General features: G+C 41.0%; 1 protein-coding gene across 3 annotated transcripts in view; it reads right to left on the bottom strand.

Annotated features, from left to right (window-relative positions):
- akt2 (v-akt murine thymoma viral oncogene homolog 2) overlaps positions 1–26703 on the bottom strand; it is a 32942-nt gene extending 6239 nt beyond the window's left edge. The window contains exons 1-13 of one of the 3 annotated variants that reach the window (XM_054794293.1): positions 26295–26703; positions 19611–19773; positions 19270–19401; positions 19078–19189; positions 14951–15104; positions 14702–14836; positions 12590–12655; positions 12443–12511; positions 8968–9090; positions 8662–8790; positions 6008–6222; positions 967–1054; positions 779–881 (exon numbers count right to left, since the gene is read on the bottom strand). In XM_054794293.1, coding sequence (XP_054650268.1) covers positions 779–881; positions 967–1054; positions 6008–6222; positions 8662–8790; positions 8968–9090; positions 12443–12511; positions 12590–12655; positions 14702–14836; positions 14951–15104; positions 19078–19189; positions 19270–19401; positions 19611–19656 — 1372 coding nt within the window. In that variant the 5' untranslated portion in view covers positions 19657–19773; positions 26295–26703. The remainder of the gene's footprint in view (positions 1–778; positions 882–966; positions 1055–6007; positions 6223–8661; positions 8791–8967; positions 9091–12442; positions 12512–12589; positions 12656–14701; positions 14837–14950; positions 15105–19077; positions 19190–19269; positions 19402–19610; positions 19774–26294) is intronic. The other 2 variants (XM_054794294.1, XM_054794292.1) reach the window with 2 other exon arrangements.
- Positions 26704–27030: the final 327 nt, after the last annotated feature.

Genomic DNA, 27030 nt, shown 5'->3' with positions numbered 1-27030 from the left:
TTCTCCACAGAAATTGGAGTGTTTTATATCTATATCTATATCTCTATCTATATCTATATATACTGTATGTCGTGGCAGCTGACTTCAGGCGACAGGCGGGGTACACCCCAGACTGGTCGCCAGGAAATCACAGGGCAAACAACCATTCACACTCACATTCAAACCTATGGACAATTTATAGTCTCCAATTAACCTAACATGCATGTTTTTGGAATGTGGGAGGAAACTCGAGTACCCGGAGAAAACCCACACACGCACAGGGAGAAAATGCAAACTCCACACAGAAATGCCCAAGGGAGAAACAAACCCAGGTCTTCCAGATCTCCAGACTGACTGTGTGGCCAACATGTTAACCACTAGACCACCGTGCGGTCCCATTATTATTATTATTATTATTATTATTACTGTTATAATCAACCCTCAGATGGGTTAATTACAGACAAAAAGAAGTGACAGAAGAAAGTTAATTTGTAGTTATAAACATATTTGTTTAGCTTTTAATGTTTTTAGTCACTTTTGCAAATGCATCCTAGCCAATTAGCAAAACTTGACGATTGCGTTATTCATTCGCACGCACGCACGCACGCACGCACGCACGCACACGATGTGAAATGGCATTTTTGTTTAAAAATGCATTTACAAATTTGTCACTTATGTGTCGTTAAAAATGAACGTCCCCCAGCAAATTTCACCTGCATTGACTCAAAACAGCCGAAATGTCTTGAGAATAAAAAAAAGTGAAAATGTTGGTCCGCGCTGTTGGGGTGGATGTACTTACACTTGTCTGGAGGGGTTATTGTGATGGTTTGTGCTGTGAATTCGTCATCGAAGTATCTTGTGTCCGTCTCTGAGGTTACCTGGGGTTTGAAAGGTGGGACGAGCTGTGCAGGAGGAGAGGTGTGTTACATTTGGAACGTGTCGTTTGAAAAGGTCAAGTGGTGTCCTTCCTTTGCACTTGTGCGTCACCTTCTTCTCCAAGACATCCTGCCAGTTGATGGAGGTGAAGAACTTGTGTGTCATTACTTCTTTGGCATCGTCGGGCCCGCCTCCGAGCCTGGAAAGAGAGCACACACGCACAAACACAAAAACAAGCGTTATCATCACCCACTGATTTCACAGCCTGTGTAAACCAAACACTTAAATGTGCTGTTCCTTTGTTATGGCCAATTTGAGACACATTCATTCTTAATTTCCTTGCACATTTGTGAGCCTGCAGGCAGATCTCCCTGTGCAAATCCTCAGCTAAAAAAAAACCTCCATCAATGAAAGGCTTGTTTACGGCCATTACACCCACTAACAAAAGAAATCAAAAGGGAACACAGATTAAATAACACAGTTTACTGCGTGTGTGGCTGAGGGCGAGATGAGAGAGAAGAAGAGATGGTCTGGGAAAACTAATTAAGTTCTACTGACAAGCTGCAGTGCAGCGAATGTGTTCAAGTTGGACTGCTGCATCTTCACTTGGGTCTGATAGCTGCATGTTCACATCTAAACACATACTACATACTAAATCTGACACAATTTTCAATGTATTATGAATAATTAAACGGTGGAGTCACTGCAGTCAAATTTGGCCTCTGTGGTCACGCCAAAGTTGCAAAATTGCGACAAGCAACACTGCTGAATTTAACAAGTGATTTCTGCAAATATGGTGCATCATGTACAGTAGTTAATACTTTACACCAGGAGATGGCAGACATCTGTAACTTTAATCTGAGCAACATGGTTTTATGCAAAGTGTACGAGTTTATAGACTTTCAACCACCGTGTACATGCGACAGTTGTACTGGTGGGTTGTCAAAACGCCGTTAATTGTGTGGGGGGGTGGTAGTGGGAATGTAAAAAAACCCCGCTGGAATGGCGGCGTACCCAGTCATTGGAGCTGCAACTAAACAATGTGTTACGAGGGATGTATCCACCCATCTTGGCATAAAAATGAGATCTCTGTTCATATGTATCAAATTTTATAGCGATAATGATTTCAGCATGCTCCACACAGCAACAAGCTTGCTAGTTCAAAATGTCTGATCTGGATTTACATCAAAGTTTTGCTTACGACTTGTAAATATGCAATTTACAATGCTTGCTAAGCGCTGTAACGGGGGAGTAAGGCGTCTCTCTTTAACACTTGTAATTTAATCTAAAATTCATTTAGTTTCGCTGTAGCAAGTGACTGGAACTCACCTCCAACACAACCTAAAACTTTCAGCTCTTCCATCACTCACCTGGTTAAACAAGCAGCAGTTATCTATGTTGTTTTTTCCTTATTGGTTGTTACATTTTTGTTTCATGTGTACTGTATTTGTTTTGTTTTTACTTCTGCTGGGGCCTCTTGCATGGTCGTCAATGTACAGTCATGGCCAAACGTTTTCAGAATGACACAAGTACAGTAATCCCTCGTTTAATGCGGTTAATTGGTTCCAGACTCGACCGTGATAAGTGCATTTCCGCCAAGTAGGGTTCAATAATGATAAATTGAATATTTTTGTAGTTATAGAATAAAAAACCTGTTTACGATCTTCTAAATAGGCCGCACGGTGGACGAGTGGTTAGCATGTTGGCCACACAGTCAGGAGATCTGGAAGATCTGGGTTTGAATCTCCGTTGGGCATCTCTGTGTGGAATTTGCATGTTCTCCCCGTGCGTGGGTTTTCTCCGGGTACTTCGGTTTCCTCCCACATTCAAAAACATGCATGTTAGGTTAATTGCTGACTCTAAATTGTCCATAGGTATGAATGTGAGTGTGAATGTTTGTCTATATATACAGTATGTGCCCTGCGATTGGCTGGCGACCCGTCCAGGGTGTACCCTCGCCTGAAGTCAGCTTGGATAGGCTCCAGCATAACGACCTTAGTGAGGATAAGCAGCATAGAAAATGGACGGATGGATCTTCTAAATACGGTTTTTAACATTTTAATATCAGAGAAAGTAACACATAGTAGACATAAATAGGATTACAGACGCACACGTTAGCAGTTCCTTGTTGTTGTTTTCTGGACAGCGTACTTCTTTGCGTCTTTAAATAGCTTTACAATCGTATTACCCAATACAGTAGACAGAATACAAGTAAATAAGCCACGTAAGACGTAACTAAAACTCCTGCTGAAGCAGTGTTACAGTACCGTAAATACGTCAGGAGGGAACCTTTGTGAGGAGTCTAATGCCTGTCTCACCGAACACCGACACCTAGTGGCCAATGTAAAAACACAGTGTGTCCAGCCTTATGATGGTGATCACAGGTGTCTCCTAGCTTGCCAGGTGATTTTGAATAGCTCACAAAAGGGTCAAAGAATATTTGCTTCAACTCTTTGCATGTTTTTTTATTATAACTCTTCAATTCAGACTTTATGCCTTTATTTAATGACAAAATAGCATAAAGATGACGGCCACACTGTTTGAGTGGAGATGTGCTTGGTAAATAAAGTAGTGTACAATTGAAATGTTGCCAGTCATAAATAAAACACAAATAGTTGACAGCTCTAATAGTGATCAAAATTGGGCACCCCTGCAACCTAGACACTCAATTTATTCTGTTTTAACCCTTTAGGCGCCAGAGCTCTTTTTCAGTTTTGATGTTACTATTCCAAAGCTTGAAAATGGTTAGAGATAAAGGCATATTGTAAATGAGAAAAATCATCAGTAAATTCACTCATCTAATGTGCACCCATGGTTAAGCAAAGCATCGGCTCAAGTATATGCCGTTTGTGGACCGTGATGGGCGGACTCGCTGCCGCAAGTACACAGTAGTTGAAAGTCTATAAACACCTACACTTTGCCTAAAACCACGCCCACAAATGTTGCTCACATTAAAGTTACAGATGTCCACCATGTGCTTGTGTGAAGTATTAACTACATGAGTCAGCATATTTGCTGAAATGGCTTGTTAAATTCAGCAATGTTGCTTGTCACAATTTTGCGACTTAGGTGCTGAAAGGGTTAAGTTTAGCAGGACGGATTTCTATTTCATAAATATACTGCTCAAAAAAATTTGAGGACCACTTCAAAAACACATCAGATCTAAACTGGGGGAAAAATGATCTTGAATATCTATCCTGATAATAAGTGGGTGATGTATTAGTAACAAAATGATGCCACATAATTTGATAGAAATGAAAATGATCACCCTATAGAGGGGGGAAATCAAAGACACCCCAAAAATGAAAGTCAAAAAATGATGCAGCACACTGGTCCATTTTGCTAAAATGTCATTGTAGCAACTCAAAATGATTCTCAGTAGTTTGTGTGGCCCCCACGTGCTTGTACGCATGCTTGACAACGTCGGGGCATGCTCCTAATGAGGCTACAGATGGTGTCCTGGGGGATCTCCTCCCAGATCTGGACCAGGGCATCAATGAGCTCCTGGACAGTCTGAGGAGCAACCTGGCGGCGCCAAATGGACCTAAACATAATGTCCCAGAGGTGTTCTATTGGGTTTAGGTCAGGTGAACGTGGGGGCCAGTCAATGGTATCAATTCCTTCATCCTCCAGGAACTACCTGCATACACTAGCCACATGAGGTCGGCCATTGTCGTGGACCAGGAGGAAACCATGTCCCACTGCACCAGTGTAGGTTCTGACAATGGGTCCAAGGATTTCATCCCGATACCTAATAGCAGTCAGGGTGCCATTATCTAACCTGTAGAGGTCTGTGTGTCCTTCCAGGGATATGCCTCCCCAGACCATCACTGACCCACCACCAAACCGGTCATGCTGAATGATGTTGCAGGCAGCATAACGTTCCTCACGGCATCTCCAGACCGTTTCACGTCTGTCACATGTGCTCAGGTTGAACTTGCTCTCATCAGGGAAGAGCACAGGGCACCAGTGGTCTAGTTGCCAATTCTGGTGGTCTATGGCAAATGCCAATCAAGCTCTACGGTGCTGGGCAGTGACCACAGGGCCCACTACAGGATGTCGGGCCCTCAGGCCACCCTCATGGAGCCTGTTTCTGATTGTTTGGTCAGAAACATTCACACCAGTGGCCTGCTGGAGGTTTGTAGGGCTCTGGCAGTGCTCATCCTGTTCCTCCTTGCACAAAGGAGCAGATACCGATCCTGCTGAAGGTTGAAGGACCTTCTACGGCCCTGTCCAGCATCCTGGAGTAACTACCTGTCTCCTGGAATCTCCTCCGTGCGTCCAGGAGCTCATTGATGCCCTGGTCCAGATCTGGGAGGAGATCCCCCAGGACGTCATCCGTAGTCTCATTAGGAGCATGCCCCGACGTTGTCAGGCATGCGTACGAGCACGTGGGGGCCACACAAACTACTGAGAATCATTTTGAGTTGCTACAATGACATTTTGGCAAAATGGACCAGTCTGCTGCATCATTTTTTGACTTTCATTTTTGGGGTGTCTTTGATTTCCCCCATCTATAGGGTGATCATTTTCATTTCTATCAAATTATGTGGCATCATTTTGTTACTAATACATCACCCACTTATTATCAGGATAGATATTCAAGATCATTTTTCCCCCAGTTTAGATCTGATGTGTTTTTGAAGTGTTCCTCTAATTTTTTTGAGCAGTGTATATTTATTTGTATTATTTTATCCTCTTAATTTTGTTGTTGTGAACTAAAAAATAAATTATTGAACAATTTATTTCCCACTACATCAAAACAGGCATCAAATACCTATCCATTTGCCAGGGGTCCTTGGAATTGTCGAAAAGCGGCCCTGGCCAGTAGCACTCATCATTAATAAATTGAAAATCTACAGTTAATCTACAGTTAATTCATGTGATCGGTATCTATATCGGACGATCTCACTCATGGATGACTGGCATAAAACTCTGATCAGAGCATCCCTTCTAATAGAAAATTAGTACAGAATTGAGGATGGCCTGGATCACACTATTTTGATCCCCAACGTTTCCTAAGAGAAATGTTTTCGATCACAAAGGTTCCGCTGTGTACAAATGTCAGGAATCCAGAAATTCAGTTTGTGAGTTAATAAGAGCACAATACATTCTTTGGATTTTTGCCTATAGCGGAGCTCAAGGGACAAACCTCTGCTTGGGATCCTTTTTGAGCAGGCCGGCCAGCAGCGCCTTGGCTTCGGGAGCCAGGTTCTTGGGGAAGCGGATCTCTTCCATGAGGATGAGCTCAAAGAGTCGCTCGTGGTCCTGATTATAGAAGGGCAAGCGGCCGCACATCATCTCGTACATGACCACGCCCAGGCCCCACCAGTCCACCGCTCGGCCGTAGTCATTGTCCTCCAGTACCTTCCAGGATGGGGGGAAAAGAGCGTGTAAGTATTACCGTGAGGACCAGTCAGCTCTTTATTTGACAGGAGCCAATCATGATCTATGAATAAACTCACAACCAGCTTGTCAAGTCTTTGGGAAATTGCAGGAGGTCATTACTCAATACAGTGTTCCCTTGTTTATCGCGAGGGATAGGTTCCCAAAATAGCTCGCAATAAGCGAAATCCGCCAAGTAGCCAACTTTATTGCGTAATTTTTTTTTACCATTATTATACTGTATACCAGGGGTCACCAACGTTTTTTCTTGCGAGAGCTACTTTTAGAAAATGAAAATCGCCACGAGCTACTCATTTTTGTAGAAATGATTTTCATACCTTATTTCAACCCAAACAGATCAAATATGCTTGTTTTACCAAAACATTAACAGAATGCTGGTATCCACAACTCACATTTTATGTTTCAGAATACTTTTCTTTCTAGTGTTCTCCCATTATTAACTGAAAACCTGAATGAAAAGCAGGCTTGCGGGCACCTCATGTGGTCGTGGGGGGACACAAGAAATTAAGTGACTTAGGCATATTTCACTCCTATGACCATGCCTCGTCTTGGAGCTGTTTGGCGGTGGCGTTTTTGTATCCTTGTTAAAACATATTGCTCCTGTTGTATTTTCCTCACGCGGTTAGCTTCTTCTGTTTCTTCTATTGTTTACAGTATTGGCGGTTAGACTGTCTCGCGACGGTCTAATCCCAGCTCACGTTCCCTAATAGTGGGTGAACAATCCAACGCTTGGTGAATCCGTGTCAGAATTGAACAGTGTCCTAATTCTGTTAAAACCTGGGCTCTCTCTCTTTCGGTCAGCAGTTTCCTTTAATCCTCAAATCCATTGCCTTAACTTGAAAGCGGCATCATATGAAATTCTTCATGTGTTTTGTATGATGGAAGCTCGTCACGTACATCACAAATGTGCACAATACATCTACATTCCAGTCCAGTAGGTGGCGGTAGGCACCTAAACATTGGGTTGCGACCCGCCATAAACAAGAAGAGGAAGAATGATGTGTACACTTGCGGCGCTACGTACGTTACCGTACATAAGGTTTACGTAGGGTCACTTGTGAATTTGAAATGGATACATTATTCATCTCCAAGAGAACAACACGGCATTTTATGTTTTGTTTTATATTTTATATGTACGGTATATTTAATGTATCTGTATTTCTGTTTAATTACGTCAGCGGATATGACGTGTACGCCTGAAGCGGTACGTACGTTATCGTACGTAAGGTTTACGTAGGGTCACTTGTGAAAATGCTGGATATTACCCATTATTTATGATGGATTTATCCCCTGGACTTCATAAGCTTTGAGTCGTCAGTGCGTGGATCCCTGTGTGGATTCTTCTGGATCCAGGTACGTCTCCTCTTTCAGGTTACATTTCCTTTTTGTTTTCATTCATCATAACAAGCTTTGCAATCTTGGCGGTATATTTATGGTGTTTATTTAATAATTCAAAATCAAACAATGTTTTACATTTGGTTATAGCAGGGGTGGGCAAACTTTTTGAACAGCGGGCCGCACTGAGTTCCCAAAATTGGCCGGGGGGCTAGACTATGAATTTGATACACACTTGTTTAAGCTTATAATTCTAACAGTCCAGCGGGAATTATTTGTCTTACTTTCGCTGTAAAAGTGTCATACTATCTGCTACATGTGCTTGTGCTTGAATTTTTAATTTTTGGTTGTTTTTTTTACTAACTAAGACACCCGAAGGATGTGTGATATACAATATGAACTATGAACGATAAAAATATTAGAGAGTATGTGAATGTCCCTCCTAATTTTACTTCCCAGACAGTGCAGTGCAGGTAGGGTCAGTTGTGTGTCACATACTGTATTTGTTGGCTTGTGTGTGTTTGGTGCCATGGGTTAGGTAGATGTCTGGATCGCTGCGTGTGAAAAGCTACTTAACCCATCAAAAGGTTGTCTCAGATTGACAGACTGACTACTTGCAAGTCATGCTTTCTGCTTGTATGTTAAAAGTTGAAATCAAATACTTTGGAAGCAACTGTCAGGCCGGATGTGGCCCCCGAGCTGTAGTTTGCTCGCCCATGAGTTATAGTATAAACTGTGATTGATGTTGCTCGCTGGTGTGTGTGCAACGACAGCGACAGCAGGGTTGGCAAACACCGAGAATGGTGGACAATCTTAGAAATAGCGTTTTCTGAATTACATATTTAAACGATTAGTAGTAGTTCTGAAGTATAGGAGATGTCACGAGATTAGAACATGACCACACCAAGATCCATGGGAAATGTAGTTTTTAGCCACATATGAGCCACACCAGCATATAAGCCGCAGGGTTCAAAGTTTGAGAAAAAAGGAGCGGCGTATACACCAGAATTTAGCATAGTTCCATCATTTACTATTTACTGACAAAACAAGTCAAGTGTGGTTTACCTCAGGTGCCAGGTACTCTGGAGTTCCGCAGAAGGTTTTCATGGTGGCGCCGTCTGTGATGCCTTCTTTGCACAGGCCAAAGTCTGTTATCTTTATGTGGCCGTCCTTGTCCAACATCAGGTTCTCCAGCTGCACCGAGAAAGAAGTAAATGAGAGTTGATGCCATCACTATGTAGTGAGGACAATGTAAGGGCTGTCGTGGAGTGGAATCTCTTCGGCAACAGTCAAAAGCCTTACAGTACTGTACCGTTTTAAACAGTCATAAACACAACAGAATCTATTATTTGCCCTCAGGAGATGTCTTACCTTTAAATCCCTGTAAACGACATTGCACGAGTGGAGGTACTCCAGGGCCGAGACTATTTCTGCACCATAGAATCGGGCTCTGTCTTCTGTGAACACTCGGTCACGGGATAAGTGAAAAAACAGCTGCAAAGGAATGAAGATGTCAAATCAGATTTGTTATCGGAAAATTGTGGTCAATTTCATGTTTACAGACTCATTTTAATACACCAGTACCACCAGCGAACGTGCCTGTATATTTGGCATTTTCCTATATTTTATAATTATTTCTAGGAGTGCTCTGATTGACCGGCCACCGATCAGTATCAGACGATTTCAGGTGAAACGCAGATCACCTTCGCCGATCAGCTCCACGACCATTGAGCAGCCAGCCTATAGGGACCTCTCCCGCCCACTTTCCCTTCACAAATCCAACACAAGCATGTCTGCCGTGTACGACTTCCTGTCGTTGTAAGTAGAGCCCGACAGATATATCGGCGGGGCGATTATGACATATCACAATATCAGTGAAAATGTAGCCAATATATAACGTTTTTTTTGCTGCGCCGTGATTCAGTCACTCTCTCCCTGTGCTGCTTGCTCCCGGTACACGGCCTCTCCCCCTCACACACAGAGCAGCGCTCTCACTCTGCCGCCGTCTCTCACTCAGTCCGCTTAGGAGACGAAACGTGAAAAGAAACTGCAAAGCTGTGACTCTGTAAAACAATATACTGTAACACTACACTTCACGCAAGTTTTAGAGAGCGTATTACAGCGCTTTAACATCGTATGCGTTGCATCTCAGTGAGATAAACATATATGGAACTGCTAATTCACATGTCCATCATTATCTAAGACTATTATACAGCATTTTAAAGTGAAATAAAGATATATGCAGATATACACAGCATTCCACTCCACTTCATACTTCCATGCAGGATTTCCAGGGGATCATACATTCACAAATTAATGTCTCAAAAGTCGCCAATAAAGCAGCTACATTGCAACATGAAATGTAGTTTCGTCCCTTGTACTAAGTCTCGGTGCATGTTTTCATTATTTCTTATTTTCTTTGTAGTCAACATTTTTCCAATTTTTAATGTTTGCTTCAGCATTTGTTTTTCAGCTGTTTGCAAATACTCAGCGGCTGCAGATGGAACTTTTCAATAGCTAGTAAATATGACTAATTGATGTTGGTTAGATGTTTTTGTGACTATCCATCCATCCATTTTCTATGCACTAAGCCTTTTATAAACGCATCTTGTGAAAAACACCTCACATTAGCCTATGTATTATCACTGTCAAAGCAAAGCAAAGAACACTACTTTTCTTTTCGGACATATGCGTGTTCAAAATAAATTGAACCAAACCAAACCAAACCAAACTGTCAACCCAATGCAGCCACTTGTTTTTTTTTTTAAACGCTCAACGATAGTATCAAATTCTAGGCTAATGACCAAAATGCACTAAAAGTATAGTGTATATTTTCATTTGACATGCAGCGGGGAAGGGTAAGGTGTGGAGGCATTACGTTAGATGCAACATGTGCAGTGTGCAAGTTAGCCAGGGCTCCAGCACCAGCAAAGCAAAGAACACTACTAATTTGTGGCAACACCTAAAAGTAAATCACAAAGAGGCATGTCTTTATGTTGACAGTCTTACTAATTAAACTTCCTTATTTTCACTTGGTAGTCTTCTGCTTCTTTGCGTTGAATCATATTTTGGGCATGATAAGAATTTATGTTCATGTACAGTATATAATGTATATCCTGTGTATCAATACTCTTTTTCATATATTGGCCGATATATTGGATATCGGCATTTTTTCAGCCCCCAATATCAGTATCGGCCCCAAAAATCCCATATCGGTTGGGCTCTAGTTGAGAGAGTGATCTAAGTTTTTCACCCTGCAAAACACGCCTTAAAAAGCTTTAGTTTGGTGCGGCAGTTAGGGGGCGGGCACTTGGCAGGGTGTTGTGAGTTTTGGAGTCTCGCGATGTGATCATTGGTTGAGCAGCGGCTAATTAGGGGGACGTGCGCTCGCGTGTGCGTGGCAGTCGGAGGTCTACAGCGGAGAGCCCGAAAAGTGGTTGGATTTCGTCGGATTGGATGGCTGGTTGGCGGCGGCGGAGGACATTGGGTTTGCAGACTGCCTAGGGGTCCTGCTGGAGCGCCGTCAAGTTGCACTTGCATCCAAAGTCTCCTTAAAGAAGGCGCCCGAACCTCTAAGTTTCACCAGTGATTTGGAAAAAGTAAGTCAAATATGTTTTTGTCGTATCGTATCGCCCAGGGATCACCAACGTGAGCCCACCACGACCACGAGGCCCCTGCAGGCCTGCTTTTCATTCAGGTTTTCAGTTAAAAATGTGAGAACACTACAAAAGAAATGCATTGTGAAATGCAGAATAAAAACCTGGTCGGAGCATCCCTAGTTATTTCCCTTTAATATAGCTTCAATCTGAATGTTGGTATATCTGTGCTGCATTAGTTTGTTCTGCTTTCAGACTGTAACTGGCATGATAGGGCTGTGCTAACTTGTGTTGGCGGGGACTGAGCCAGGAAAAGTGTAGTTGAGCAAGTAGGGACGTGGAGCAACAGCTTTTCTGACTGTCGTTACGCCGTCATCTTTATTATTTATATTTTTTGTTACTCTTGTCATTCATCAGACAGAATGATGAATGTGAAAATAAATCATCTAATTTCCTCTATTTTACAACGGCCTCTGTCCTTATTGTTGGGTAACATATGGCTGGTTTACGGAAAGTCAGGAAACTTTATGCCCTGCAAAGGACGTGGCAATGGAAGGTTAGTTACCACTGCAAGATAAAAAACCCCCCAAAAAACATGTCAAATCTTTTAAGTAATCATAAAAGTATTATATTATTTGCATATTAATATAAAATAATGAATATGCAAAGATAATTCAAAGACCAAGCACTTTTACAATGTGTTTATGTAAAAATAACAATCTTGTGTGCTGCAGGGAGCGCTAGAAATTTTCAGAGGGACGTACAGCCGCTTGAGAAAAATAAAGAAAAGCAACTGTGTGTTATGTTTGAAGGCAAAATTTATATTTTTTTTTTAGTCCATACCATGAGCGAGTCTGGGATGACTAAACAAGGCCAAAAAATATTGTCCAGAAACCCTTGTTTTTTGGGGATGAGGAGGTCCTAACCATGTTATGTTCTCTGACGGAAGGTCCACTGCTCCTTGCTTTGAAACCCCTGATATATTACACTTCTTTCAATCAGGACTCCTATGTATTACTTTTTAGGTACATGTGCACTATCTAATCTAAAAAATGATTAGACCACCCTTGTTTCTTCAGTTTTCAGTCTTCAAATTTTTCCATACAAATGTACCTTTAGTCGTACCAGGCATTAAAATGGATCAATAAAGTGAAGAAACAAGGATGCTCTAATCATTTTTTCAATGACTGTATTTTGTATTTCATAAACAAACATGAGTGGCAGTTCAGATGAGAAAGAGAAGAACTTACTTCTCCTCCGTTTGCATACTCCATCACAAAGCATAGCCGGTCATTTGTTTGAAAAGCATACTTTAGCGTCTGTGTGAGAGTAAAAAAACAACACAAATTATTATCCAAATGATCAATGGATTTGGGACAAGGCACTTTGTGACTTACTGTGAGAAAGGGATGCCGCGTATTTTGCAGGACTCTGCTTTCTGTCACCGTGTGTGCTACCTCGTCCTAAAGCAAATGCACGAGTAAGAAGACAAAATACACAATGATACAACACACACGTACAACAAAACTATTATAAACTAAATTAAACTAGCAATGCATAAATGTAGAAGCCCACAATGTATGCCACCGGGCAAATTGTGACACTTCAGGATTTTGTCTTACATTCCCAGCTGTTGTTCCACGCATGGGCAATGCCATTTACGTTACCAGATGTCTCATAAATGTTCATAATAAATATCAAATTGCCATTTTTCTGATAAATTTAACAAATAATTTGTATTTATTACAAATAACATGGAAGCACAGTGTTCCCTTGCTTATCACGGGGCATAGGTTCCCAAAATAGCCCGCAATAAGTGAAATCCGAAAAGTAGCCAACTTTATTTGTTTGCAATTATTATATACTGTATGTTTTAAGGCTGTAAAACCCCTCACCATACACTTTTCTCAGATTAAGCATTATAATTTTCTCACATTTCTCTCTTGCTTAAAACACACATTTGAATTTTAATGATCAACCTAAGAGGTTGGACACAAAAAATTATGAAGTGACTCACAAATACTTCACTCCTCTGACTCTGCCTTTTCATCCCGGTCCCGCTATGCTGTACTGTAGCGTTTTTATATCCTTGTAAAAACATATTGCTACAGTACTCCTTGAACCGAAGATTAATTTATTCCATAATGGCGCCCTACAGCCACATAACTTCTACATTCCTTCAGCATGTTCAGAAGTCCAACATTTTGTGGGATGGTTAGCATCCTCCTCTGCCTTTTGGCCGCAGAACGTTTCGTCGCCATTGCGGGTTTTGTTGGGGAGAAACTTGCAAACATACAAAAACTGCAAGCAAGCAAGCGAGCGATGACACAGGAGACATAGCAAGGTGGCATGAAGGAGACTTGATTGACAATGATCTACAGCCAGTCAGGACACAGAAGACAATGGGCGGTGCAGACAGACGAGAGGGGGAAGAGAGAGACACACTCACTAAAAAAACAAATCTGCAAAACAGTGAGTTCGCGAAATGTGAACCGCGATAGAGCGTGAGAACACTGCATTTACTTTTTTCTTTGGTTGGTATGGTTTCTCTTACAGAAACATCTTACAGATGCCTTAGTGATATCTGTCATAGTAAAGGTAATTACAGTATAGCTATCTATTATATATAATGATAAAATATCAAATATATAAAAACATCAAATAATTTATATATGACATATAAATTACAGTACACTACAGGTCAGAAGTTTTCGAACACCCCAATTTTTCCTGTTATTTATCAAAATTCAAGTGGTTCAAGTCCAATGAATAGTGTGAAATGGTACATGGGTAAGAGTTGCAGTGCCAGAGGATTAAAAAAAAAGTTAAAAATTATGTGTATTTCAGAATGATACAAAAAGGCCTGTTTCAGGGAGCACAAAATGGGTCAACAATTTAAAGCTGTTCTGCAGAAATGGAGGTTGATCAAGCCTTGGCAGTTGGTGCAACTAATTCCTGCAGGTGTACCAAGTTCTGGAGTACTGACTACCTCCTCTGTCTGCATAAAAGCAGTGTTCAGAACACACTGTGGTACTATACCCTCGTGACCATCAGCTGAAATGCATTGCACTGGAGAAAGTAATTTGTTGCTATAAAAAAGGGAATTAAATATGGAAGACAGACCGACCATCTTAAAACTTAAAAATGTAGCTTTTTCCTCCACAGAAAATCGGGTGTTGTAAAAACTTTCCACCGGTAGTGTGTATATATATATGTATGTGTGAGTGTGTGTGTGTGTGTGCGCATATATATATATATATATATATATATATATATATATATATATATATATATATATATATATATATATAAGTATTTTTATTTATTCAAGTGGACAATACTTGAGGAAATAAGAGAGTAATTAAAAGGCAGAGATACCATTTTTGCGCCACTACGAGATCTTAACATTAAAAGCACAAAATATTCATTCTAAATAAAACTGTGGGGGACACACGACTATAAATCAATAAAGGTGTGCTGGCGCTTTAAAAGACATGACAAGCACTAACTTTAGCAATGATGACTTCTTTGCGGAGGATTTTCATGGCGTAGTACATGCCGGTGGCCTTCTCTTTCACCAAGATCACTTTGCCAAACGTCCCCTTGCCCAGCAGCTTCAGGTAGTCAAAGTCACTCATGGTCTGCTAAGGGGACGACAGAGAAACCACAATGACCAAAACCCTACCCTCAAGCTCTCCCGCAAATCATCCCTTTGGTGTGATTCAAAAAGGCTTTAAATGTAGAACATGCGTGCTGACCACTTTGGAGCGGGATTTGGAAATGGCGATCTCCATCTCCTCTGCGCCGCTGCTGTCGCTCGGCGAACCAAACTTGATCTCCATGGGCTCCTCATCATGCTGCTGACTCTTCAGGCTGTTTGCCACCGCCTGGATCGATCGCATCCATTCTTCCCTAAAACAACAGGGGGCACAAACACATGACATGACCAGATAAAAGCTGTCGACTGGAATTAAATGAGAGGAATACGCGTGTGATGGTGACGTACATTTACATGAATAGCACGACAGTAAATAATCATAAACCCACAATACGTCCAGCAAGTACAAAAACAAATCAGGCAGTGTTTACAGGCTGTTTCATTGCAATTATCTTAAGACTTAGCAAAGGTTACATAAACAAAACAGCCGCTTGGTTGTAATCGAGTCTAATTTGGCTCTAAATAGTATTTTGAGCATAACCGTAATTCTCTATCTAAAATGGATTCTCCTGCCTTTAAAGAACAATGAACAATTTAGGCCTGCTCTGTTTCTCTGGAGAACACGTGGTACTACTCCACTGTTGAGTCGCTCAAGATAACATTGTTATTTCAATATGGCTTAAACACATTTATTTCCACAGACAGTGGTGTGAAAAAGTGTTTGCCCCCCTCCTGATATTTTTTTTTTCTTGCATGTTTGTCACACTTAAATGTTTCAGCTCATCAAACAGATTAAAATATTAGTCAATGACAACATAACTGAACACAAAATGCATTTTTTAAATGAAATTTTTTCCAATGAAGGGAGAAAAAACAATCAACAAACCAACAATCCAAACCAACATGGCCATGTGTGAAAAAGTGATTGCACCCCTGTTAAAACATAACATATCTGAAATTAATGGAGATCTATCAGTGTGGAAAAGGTTATAAAGCCATTTCTAAAGCTTTGGGACTCCAGCGAACCACAGTGAGAGCCATTATCCACTAATGGCCAGAACATGGAACAGTGGTGAACCTTCCCAGGAGTGGCTGGCCAACCAAAATGACCCCAAAAGCGCAACGACGACTCATCCGAGAGGTCACAAAAGACCCCACAACAACATCCAAAGAACTGCAAGCCTCACTTGCCTCAGTTAAGGTCAGTGTTCATGACTCCACCTTAAGAAAGACACTGGGCAAAAAGGCCTGCATGGCAGAGTTCCAAGACCAAAACCACTGCTGAACAAAAAGAACATTAAGGCTCGCCTCAATTTTGCCAGAAAACATCTTGATGATCCCCAAGACCTTTGGGAAAATACTCTGTGGTCTGATGAGACAAAAGTTGAACTTTTTGGAAGGTGTGTGTCCCATTACATCTGGTGTAAAAGTAATGCAGTATTTCAGCAGTGGTCTGAGGAGAGCAGTGCTAGGCTCAGAGACTGCTTCCAGACAACAGACTGGGAAGCGCTCTGTCGTCCCCATGGCAGTGACGTTGACAGCATGACACACTGCATCACAGACTATATAAACTTCTGTGTGGAGAACACTGTGCCCTCCAAGTTGGTGCGGTGTTTTCCCAACAACAAACCCTGGGTGACCTCTGAGATTAAGGCCCTGCTGAACAAGAAGAGGAGGGTCTTCAACTCGGGGGACAAGGAGGAGCTGTGCAGAGTCCAGAGGGAACTCCGGCACAAGATCAGGAAGGGGAAGCACTGCTACAGGAGGAGACTGGAGAAGCGGCTGGAGGAGAATAATGCCAGGGAAGTCTGGAGAGGCCTGCAGACCATCACAGGCCATGGTAAAGGAGTGGGGAGAGACCAAGCCAGTGGGGACAAGATCTGGGCAGATGAACTCAATCTCTTTTTTAACAGATTTGAGTCTGCCCTCCCTCCCTCCCCTACCAACTCACCACTCTTCACCCCCACATCCCCATCCCAGCCATCCTCTACTCCCCTCTCCATAACTGATGATCAGGTGAGAAGTCAGCTGAGGAAGATCAAGGCAAGGAAGGCCCCGGGACCGGACGGCATCAGCCCTAGAATCCTCAAGGACTGTGCTGACCAGCTCTGTGGAGTTCTCAGGCACTTGTTCAATCTCAGCCTGAGCCTGGAGAAAGTCCCGGCCCTGTGGAAGACCTCCTGTGTGGTCCCGATCCCAAAGACACCGCGTCCCAAGGAGCCTAACCACTTCAGGCCTGTTGCCCTGACCTCTCACCTGATGAAGACCATGGAGAGGATTATCCTGCAGCACCTGCGACCCCTGGTGGGCACTCAGCTGGACCCCCTGCAGTTTGCTTACCGGCCTTGGATCGGAGTGGACGACGCAGTGATCTACCTGCTGCACAGATCACTGCTACACCTGGAGGACAGCGGGAGCGCTGTGAGGGTCATGTTTTTTGACTTCTTCAGTGACTTCAACACCATCCAGCCGTCACTACTCAGAGCGAAGATGGAGAGTGTGGGAGTAGACCAACGCCTGACTGCATGGGTTATTAGACTACCTCACCAACAGACCACAGTATGTGAGGCTCCGTCACTGTGTGTCTGACATGGTCCTCTGCAGCACAGGTGCCCCTCAGGGTACGGTGCTCTCCCCTTTCCTCTTCACCCTCTACACCTTGGACTTCACACACAACTCCACACAGTGTCACATCCAGAAGTTCTCCGATGACACAGCCATTGTGGGTTGTGTTTCAGAGGGGAACGATCTGGAATACAGGACGGTCATCAGGGACTTTGTCAGCTGGAGTGAGCTTAACCAGCTGCAACTCAACACCAGCAAGACAAAAGAGATGATCATTAACTTCCAGAGGAAAACATCCCACTTTACACCGGTGAACATCCAGGGAGCGGACATAGAGTTGGTAGACAGCTACAAATTCCTGGGTGTTCACCTTAACAACAAACTGGACTGGTCCGTCAACACCCACGCTTTCTACAAGAAGGGCCAGAGTCGCCTCCACCTGCTGAGGAGACTGAGGTCCTTTGGTGTGTGCAGGACTCTTTTACGGACCTTTTATGACTCTGTGGTGGCCTCAGCCATCTTCTATTCTGTGGGCTGCTGGAGAGGGGGCAGCACGGAAAGGGACAGGAGCAGGATCAATAGGCTGATCAGGAGAGCGAGCTCTGTCCTGGAAGGTCCTCTGGACTCCGTGGAGGAAGTGGGGGAGAGAAGGATGTTGGCTAAGCTGACATCCATCATGGACAACACCTCTCACCCGCTACATGACACTGTTGTTTCCCTGGGCAGCTCCTTCAGCAGCAGACTGTTACACCCATGGTGTAAGAAGGAGAGGTTCCGCAGGTCCTTCACGCCGACCGCTGTCAGGCTCTACAACACCTGCACCACCTGGTGCCATGTTGTAGTCACTATGCATTCTTTACACTGTACTCTTTACTTGCGTATCTTGCTTGCTGCTGTAACAAGTAAATTTCCCCGCTGTGGGATAAATAAAGTACATACACACACACACACACACACATTCAGAAAAAATAACCAACAGTAAAATATGGTGGTGGCAGTGTAATGGTCTGGTGCTCTTTTGCTGCTTCAGGACTTTTCGTGCTTCGTTGCGCACTTTGGAATCCAGATACAACGTCTCATCGCAACGTTATTTCACTGCAACTGTGAATAAGGGCAGCCTAGGTTTTTTGGTTATTCATAATATACTGACGTCTGCAAGCATTATTCTTGTAATAAAAAAAAAGGTGTTGATGCAACTCTCCACTAATGCATTGACACTTCAGAGCACTTTTAAGCCATAAAAACGGCCACACGGTGGCAGAAGTGCATTTGATAAGAGCTCGGCATGTGAATTTGAATGGAAAAAACATACATGACAGCAATTAGGAAGGGGAAGAACGTGGAAGAGTGTAGCGTGCAGAAGGTTACGCATTGTAGGGAAATTTTAACGCACGCACACGTGCATGAACACACATAGTTCAGTTCCAGATGTGAAAATTGTAAATAGTTCATGGTGTTAAATTTGTAAATAAATTGTTATGTGGATGTAAAACAACCCTTTTTTGTGTTGCTTATGTTGGTATAGTTGTTTGGCCGGTACTGAAGGGGTTGAATTTTGAAAAATGGCTGGGAGTTAAAATCTTTATTTTGCCTGCTTTTTCAAATATTTTAAAAATTCATGGCAGAGAAGAAAAGATGCCATTTAAAGTGCGACTGCTTCACCTCTCATTGTTGCTGTCTACGTGGAAGGTGCGCTCAATGACTGAGGTCCACTGCAGGCAGCGGATGACAAACGTGTTGGCCCGGGGCCGCTCTGTCTTCATCAGTTGGCATTCTACAAAAGCAAAGCGCCACTGGGTGAGACGACGGAAGGTGAGAGGGGCGCGAAGGCGGTGGCCTCAAAGCTGAACCGACCTGCGACGGAGAAGTTGTTGAGAGGCGGCAGGCTGTGATCGCTGGAAACTTCGGGCTTCTCTTTGTAGCCGATGAAAGAGCCGTCGCTCTTTAGGATGAAATAACGAGGCCTCCAAGTTTTAATGTACTCACCTAAGGGGGAGAACAAGGCCATGAGAGGACAAATAAAAGTGCAGTTAATGTTTGACTCATTATAAGGGCTTCTGGATTTAAAATCAGTACGAAACGTACACTACAATCAATTATTAATGTCCCTGAATCACATGTTGCTCATCAACGTGGGCCCAGATTGTAGCGGGCGTGGAATAAATTGACGATGCACAATGGCTCCCATACAGTACCTCTCTTGTGGAGCCATCCCTCTCTCACAACGCTGACTTCATTCATGCTGGGGCAGAAGACTGTCTGGGTTGGGAGGGGGCGGCGAACCAGCTGGTGCAAACTGTTAGAACTACTGGTTGACGCAGTGACAGCGAGTCAGGACTGAACAATTGTACAACGTGCCTGGAGGAGAAGAGAGAAGAAGAGAGAAAAACACGGCAGGGTGAAGAACAGGTTGCTTTATAGTGTACGTCAATCATTCCTTCTAACAGCCAATCACAGGAGAGCCACAAAACAGTGACTAAGATAAGGCAATGAAGGATTTTAATGACAAAAACATAAATGTCTATACGGTAAAGACAAATAAAAAAAGACAGAGGCCATGTTCACTGGATTATGACGAAGGTGTAGTAGGGCCACACTGAAGAAATAGTGAGAATAAAGTCAAAATGTTAAAATAATAAAGTTTGAAAATGGTTGCCATATTACGACAATAATACAATGACAATAATGTTGTAGATTTACCAAAATAATGCCATAATAATACAGTCAAAAGTGTGTAATTTTATTAGAATAACGTTAAAAAGGTTACAGAAAAAAGGAGCCATTGTAGGAAAATAAAAAGGTAAAATGGCAACCAAAATATATATATATATATATATATATATATATATATATATATATATATATATATATATATATATATATATATATATATATAAATTGTATGAGAATAAGGTAGTAATACAAGAAAAAGCTGTCATTTTATGAGCATAAAGTACTAATATTTTGAGAAATATGTTTCGTGTTTTACAAGAAGAAAGTCGTAATATTGCGAGAATAAAGTCATAGTATAAATGTAAAAGAATAAGGGAGTGAAATTAGGAAACATTTTTTAAAAGAATAATGTCATTAATTATTTTACAAGAATAACAGTTAAAACGGTGTAATTTTGACTATAAAGTTAAAATATGAAAAAGAATAAAGGGGGAGTAACGCGAGGAAAATAAAAAGGTAATATTGCAAAAGTAAAAAAGGTAAATTGAATGAGAATAAGGTAGTGATATTGCAAGAAAAAGCTGTTACTTAATGAGATTAAACTACTAATAGTAATATTTTGAGAGAAATTTTCCACGTTTTAAGAAAGTCGTGACATTGTAAGAATAAAGTCATAATATGACACGAATACACTTGGAATATAAGGAGAAAAATAGTGGAAATGAAGGAGAATAACAAATTACAAAAAGTTGTAATTTTACAAGAATAATGTCTAAACTAATTAATAAAAGAAAACATGTCATTTTATGTTTAAAGCCATGTTGAGGAAAATTTTTTTACTGTTATAATTGGATACATTTAAAAAAAAAACACACACACCGTGGTCTGAAAAAGTGTTTGCCCCTGTCCTGATTTCTTATGTTTTTGCACGTTTGTCACACTTAAATGTTTCAGATTATCAAACTAATTTTAATATTAGTCAATGACAACACAATTGAACACAAAATGCAGTTTTTACATGAAACCTTTTATTGTTAAGGGAGAAAAAAAATAAAAAGCTACATGGCCCTGTGTGAAAAAGTGATTGTCCCCCAAACCTAATAAATGGTTGGGCCACCCTTAGTAGCAACAACTGTAATCAAGCGTTTGTGATAACTTGCAGCGCTGTGGAGGAATTTTGGCCAACTCATCTTTGCAGAATTGTTGTCATTCAGCCACATTGGAGGGTTTTCCAGCATGAAGGGCCTGTTGAAGGTCATGCCACAGCATCTCAATAGTATTCAGGTCAGGACTTTGACTAGGCCACTCCAAATTCTTCATTTTGTTTTTCTTCAGCCATTCAGAGGTGGACTTGCTGGCGTGTTTTGGATCATTGTCCCGCTGCAGAACCCAACTTGTTTTCAGCTTGAGGTCACCAACGGATGACATTCTCCTTCATCAGAATTCCACTCCATTAATCACAGCAATTCTTCCAGGTCCTGAAGAAGCAAAACAGCCCCAGACCATCACTCTACCACCACCATATTTTACTGTTGGTATGATGATCATTTTCTGAAATGCGGCATTACTTTTAGGCCAGATGTAATGGGAGGCACACCCTCCAAAAATTTCAACTTTTTTTGTTAGACCCCAGAGTATTTTCCCAAATGTCTTGGGCATCATCAAGATGTTTTCTGGCGAAATTAAGATGAGCATTAATGTTATTTTTCTTCAGCAGTGGTTTTGGTCTTGGAACTCTGCCATGCAGGCTGTTTTTGCCCGGTGTCTTTCTTATGGTGGAGTCATGAACACTGACCTTAACTGAGGAGAGTGAGGCCTGCAGTTCTTTGAATGTTGTTGTGGGGTATTTTGTGACCTCTTGAATGAGTCGTCGCTGCGCTTTTGGGGTCATTTTGGTTGGCCGGCCACTCCCGGGAAGGTTCACCACTGTTCCATGTTCTGGCCATTAGTGGATAATAGCTCTCACTATGGTTTGCTGAAGTCTCAAAGCTTTAGAAATAGCTTTATAATCTTTTCCAGACTGTAGACCACAATTAATCTCAGTTAAATTATGTTTTAACAGAAGTGCAATCACTTTTTCATACATGGCCATGTAGATGTGGATATTTCGTCGCCCTTAATAATAAAAGGTTTCATTTAAAAAACGCATTTTGTGTTCAGTTGTGTTGTCATTTACTAATATTGAAATTAGTTTAATGATCTGAAACATTTGAGTGTGACAAACATGCAAAAAAATAAGAAATCAGGAAGGATGCAAACACTTTTTCACACCACTGTAACTCTGTATTACAAGAAAAAAGTAAAAGAAATGTTAGAAGGAAAAAGTCATTTATGAGAATAATGTGGTAATAAAAGAGGGAATTATTTTGGAATACTGTGAGAAAATGTTTAATATACAATGCTGCATGAATAAATATATAATAAGGGGGGAAAAACGCCCAAAGTGTAGGACAATAAAGTAGTAGTATTGTATATTTTTAGAATTTTGCCACTTCTTTCTTATCATTGGAGCAGCAAAAAGTAGTTATATAATCAAAACCAGTATCCAAGACGCAAACTTACATGTTACACAAGTTTACTCCCATGACATTAACATAGGAGCAATAACTGCACTTTTGTATGAATTAATGTCATTGAGCAACACAACACAAAACAAAAGCAGAAGCAGCAGGGACAAGCAACCAGCATGTGTGAGCGATGATAATGATGTGGGTCAGGCTGTGCTAAAAATGAGTTAAACTTCAGCCAGGGAGGCGTTTGTGAACACACACACACACACACACACACGCACGCACGCACGCGCACACACAGAGAGCAAAAGTGATTTCCCAGAACAAAGGACACTTTCTGTGAATTGCGGGTCGTCTCGACAAGCGGGCCGCCGCAATAATTTCCTTACCTTGACTTGTGATGAAACACAAGCTCACAACAGAGAAAAGTGCTGAAATGTGCATGTCCTGCTCAGTCACCGCCTTCCTATCTGACCATCTGACATTTATGACAAGTGGCAAACACCATGGGAAAGTATAGCATGGCTGATACCTCGTCCACTTTAAGTTATAAATAGTGGATATTAATATTATCATTACTCTCTCTCTCTCTCGCTGCCAGGAAGAGCTCAAATGTAATGTCACTGCTTTCCAATTAGTGAGTGCTGTAATGCTTGTTTTGTATTGTTTTGTCCAACAGTGAGCGCAAATGGAATATTCTTAATTATGTTCTACAACTTGGGGTTCTACAACAATGGGATGGTGATATTACCAGATAAAGTCATTGTTTTATAAGAATAATATAATATTTTCGAGAAAAAAGTCAGTGTTTTACAAGAATAAAGACGAAGTTTTAATATCAATCATAAAATTGTGATAAGATAAAACTATGTCAAAATAATACAAAAGTATTTTAAGATTGAAGACATAACAGTTTGGGGAAAAAGTCGGCTTTACGAAATCACATCAAACTGCATGAAATTTGTAGTATGAACAAAAAAATGGGGAAAAAAATCCAAATTGTTCGAGAATAGGCCTGTCCTATCACAAATTTTGCTGATCAATAATTGTGCTACAAATTATCGTCGACATTCAATATTATCGACAACATTTTTGAGACAATTTTTCATTCATTGTCATGAGAGGTGTAATTCACATTTGAACCCCTAGATGGTACTCAAGTATAGTGTACGGTGCACCTGTGTGAGTCATTAGCGCGACACAAAAATTGCCTGTATGTGTGTTTTTGCAATGTAGCCAGCGACACTGTCTGTGAGAACACACCATTTTGCACTGTTTTATTTCTATTTGCTGACCAAACGCCTCAGTAAGCGGCGACTGTCGGGACAAAGGGTCCGCTGCCCGAGCACCTCCATCGGTAGTTTTTTTCCCCAGTTGAGAAAAATGTCTGTGCCGCTCGTCGGTGTTCATGCGCTCACCCTGTTCATTCTGTTTAAAACCGAAATATTCAGTTTTGTTCATTCCACTATAGAACCAATGCGCACAGGCAGACGCAGAGTGAACCCTCTTATCATCCAGCCTGTGTGGCACAGAGAGAGGAGCAGACACGCATACATGCACATGTCATTTCATCGAGGGCGCCATAATTATAAAACTGTTTTTAATCGTTCGATTAATCGATTTATCGATTATCGTGACAGGCCTAATCGACAATATTTTGGAAATTTTTTTTTAGAATGTCAGAATAATATAGTCACAATATTACAAGTTCACATGAAAAAGTCTTAATTATATACTCATAAGTGTAATATAACAAAAAATTCAAAGTCAAAATGAAGTAAAGAAAAAGCCCAAATACTACAAGAAAAGGTGCTGAATTTATGAGAATACTGATCGAATATTTTTGAGCGAGAAAGGTTGCCGTTCTACTCGAACCAAGTTGCAACATTGCAAATATAATGAGAATAAAGTTGTAATAGTACACACACATAAAGTTGTGATTCCAGAAAAAAGTAAATAAGTTAAAAAAAAGAACAATGTTGGAATATTATATGTTTTAATGTATCACAGTTTGGGAGGGGGGAAAGTCTGTTTTACAAAATAATATTGCATAAAAAAGTTGAAATGTTACAAAAATGAATTTTAGTATGTGAAAAAAAACCCTAAATTGTTGAATATTATTTAAAAAATTGTTAAAGAATTAAATTGGAATAATACGACAACAAATGTCACAATTTGACATGAAAAAGTCTGTATGATTATGAAAAACAAATGTGAAGTCGACAAAGTAAAAGTACTACAAAAGTAGAAATATTACAACAAAATATCAAAACAATGAGAATGTCAGGATACTTTCAGGAAAAAGTTCTTATCTGAATATTGCATGCAGAAATATGTAATCGAAATATTAGTAAGTTCACATGAAAGTCTGAATTGGTTTGGTTTGGTTTGGTTTAGTTTATTTGAACATGAAGGTTACAATGGAATACATCTCGTGAATCATTTTTTCACAGTTCCACATGTCCAAAAGGAGTAGGAAGAAGCAAAGCTTATTTAATCCTACCCCCCATCCATTCTACATCTAGTACAGTACATGTAGTTCACTTCCTGGATTCCATGTCATGTTTTCAGTGATAGTCAGGATAACACATAATAGATAACGGTGAGATAACCCTCCCCCCAAAAAAAGAGAGAACATTCATAATAATAATAATGATGACAATACTAAATAAATAAATAAATAAATAAGAACAAAGCTTTTTTTTTTTTTTTTTTTTTTAAACACAACAAAGAAAATTATATAAAAAAAAATAAATAAATAAATAGAAATAAATAAATAACAAATAAAATTTAATTAAATAAATAAAAAATAAAATAAAATAAAATAAAATAGAAAATAAAATAAAATAAATAAAATAAAATAACAAACCTGACAGAACAATCAGGACTCTTCTGCCTTGTATTTGGCAAACATCAACTGCTTGTATTGTTTTTTGAATTTGCTCATCTCTGTACATTGTTTGAGTTCTTTGAGTTCTGAATTGTGCACTAATAGATGTGTAATATCAAGAAAAATTGTCAAGTACACGTCAAGTAAAAGTAGAAATAAAAAAAAAATGTCGGAAGTTTAAGAGAATAAAGTCATAATATTCTGAAGGAAAGACGTTTGTGTTTTACAAGAATAAAGTGTTAATATTGATTCAAATAGGCTCCACATGTAGAACACCATGTCCAATAGTGACAGTTTTTGCACTAAACATATGGAGCGCAACAAATCCTCACCAAGCGTTTCTTCAACTCTCATCATAAAAAAAGCGGACTTGGTTAAAAAGCAACAATAATCCCATTGTCCCACAAAACTCCCTTTTGTTGTCATGATAAACTTGTGAAAAGTGCACTTAAGAGAGCCACCAGCGTGCCACATAACAGTCCCATAACACGTCTTCAACCGTTTGGAGGCTACAAGCTAAGCTAACACGGGTCAGCAAAGGGTGTCGGTCGGGTCCAGAACGACTGAACAGCTTTCAGTCCTTAGTTCAAGCATAAACTAGTTTGTGCAACATAGCTTTGGACTAGTGTTAACCCACCACATACCACTACCGGACGAGTAGAACGACATTTAGGAGCAAAACAGCAGCTCACCCCCACGATAGCCTCAGAGCTAACAGCTAGTTAGCATAAATGCTAGCAGCCTCAGCTCTCTGGCTTCCTACCATAACACCCCGGCATTTCTCAAGTTTAATTGATGTATCTTACCTCAGCTTTCAGGGGAATCGTTCCAACCGCGAGTTGCCGAAGAGCTCCAGAAGCAGGCCGCCTCCGCCGGTTATCACAGTCAGCTTGTGTGTATTGAACTCTGTCAATGATCACACAGCTTTAGCGGACTAGCTTGTTTTTCTTCCCACAATAACAGCAAGCGGGCAGCGGCGGCGGCGGCGGCGGCGTGCTCGTCACTGAAGCGTGCCAGCGGTACACAGAAACAACAAGTCCTCGGGGTCGCTACTCGCTTGGCTAAAGAGCGTTTATAAATAATGTTCAACTCCCGACTTCTGTGGTGTTTTTTTTTTTTTTTTTTGTGAGGTGAGTCTCCTGGTGCTTGGTGCTCTCTGTGAGAAAGCCCTCCGTCACCTCCCAGCAAGGCAGCACAGGAGCCCCGCAGGCGATTCCAACCGGACGTGACGTGGGAGTCCGACGTAGGACAACACATATGTACCTGGACAGATAGCTCCTACCTACAAGTAGTATGCTGAACCAAACATGATGTAACGTATGCATCCGTTCTCTATTAAGATACAAACCTAACATACTGTATACAGTACTGCAAGAGTTGACCTGTCACCTTAAACTCATTGTGTTACTCAAACACAAACCGCTTGTAATTTAAACATTTCATTAAATTATAAATCATGTAATTCTTCTTTTCCCACCGAGGGCTGCATACAGGAAAATTTAAAAAAGGGGTGGCCCCGCTTTTGACACATTTTGTGCAAAA

Source organism: Dunckerocampus dactyliophorus, chromosome 12 (genome assembly GCF_027744805.1).
Source record: "Dunckerocampus dactyliophorus isolate RoL2022-P2 chromosome 12, RoL_Ddac_1.1, whole genome shotgun sequence".
Classification (NCBI taxonomy): Eukaryota; Metazoa; Chordata; class Actinopteri; order Syngnathiformes; family Syngnathidae; genus Dunckerocampus; species Dunckerocampus dactyliophorus.
This window is presented reverse-complemented; position numbering and strand designations above follow the sequence as displayed.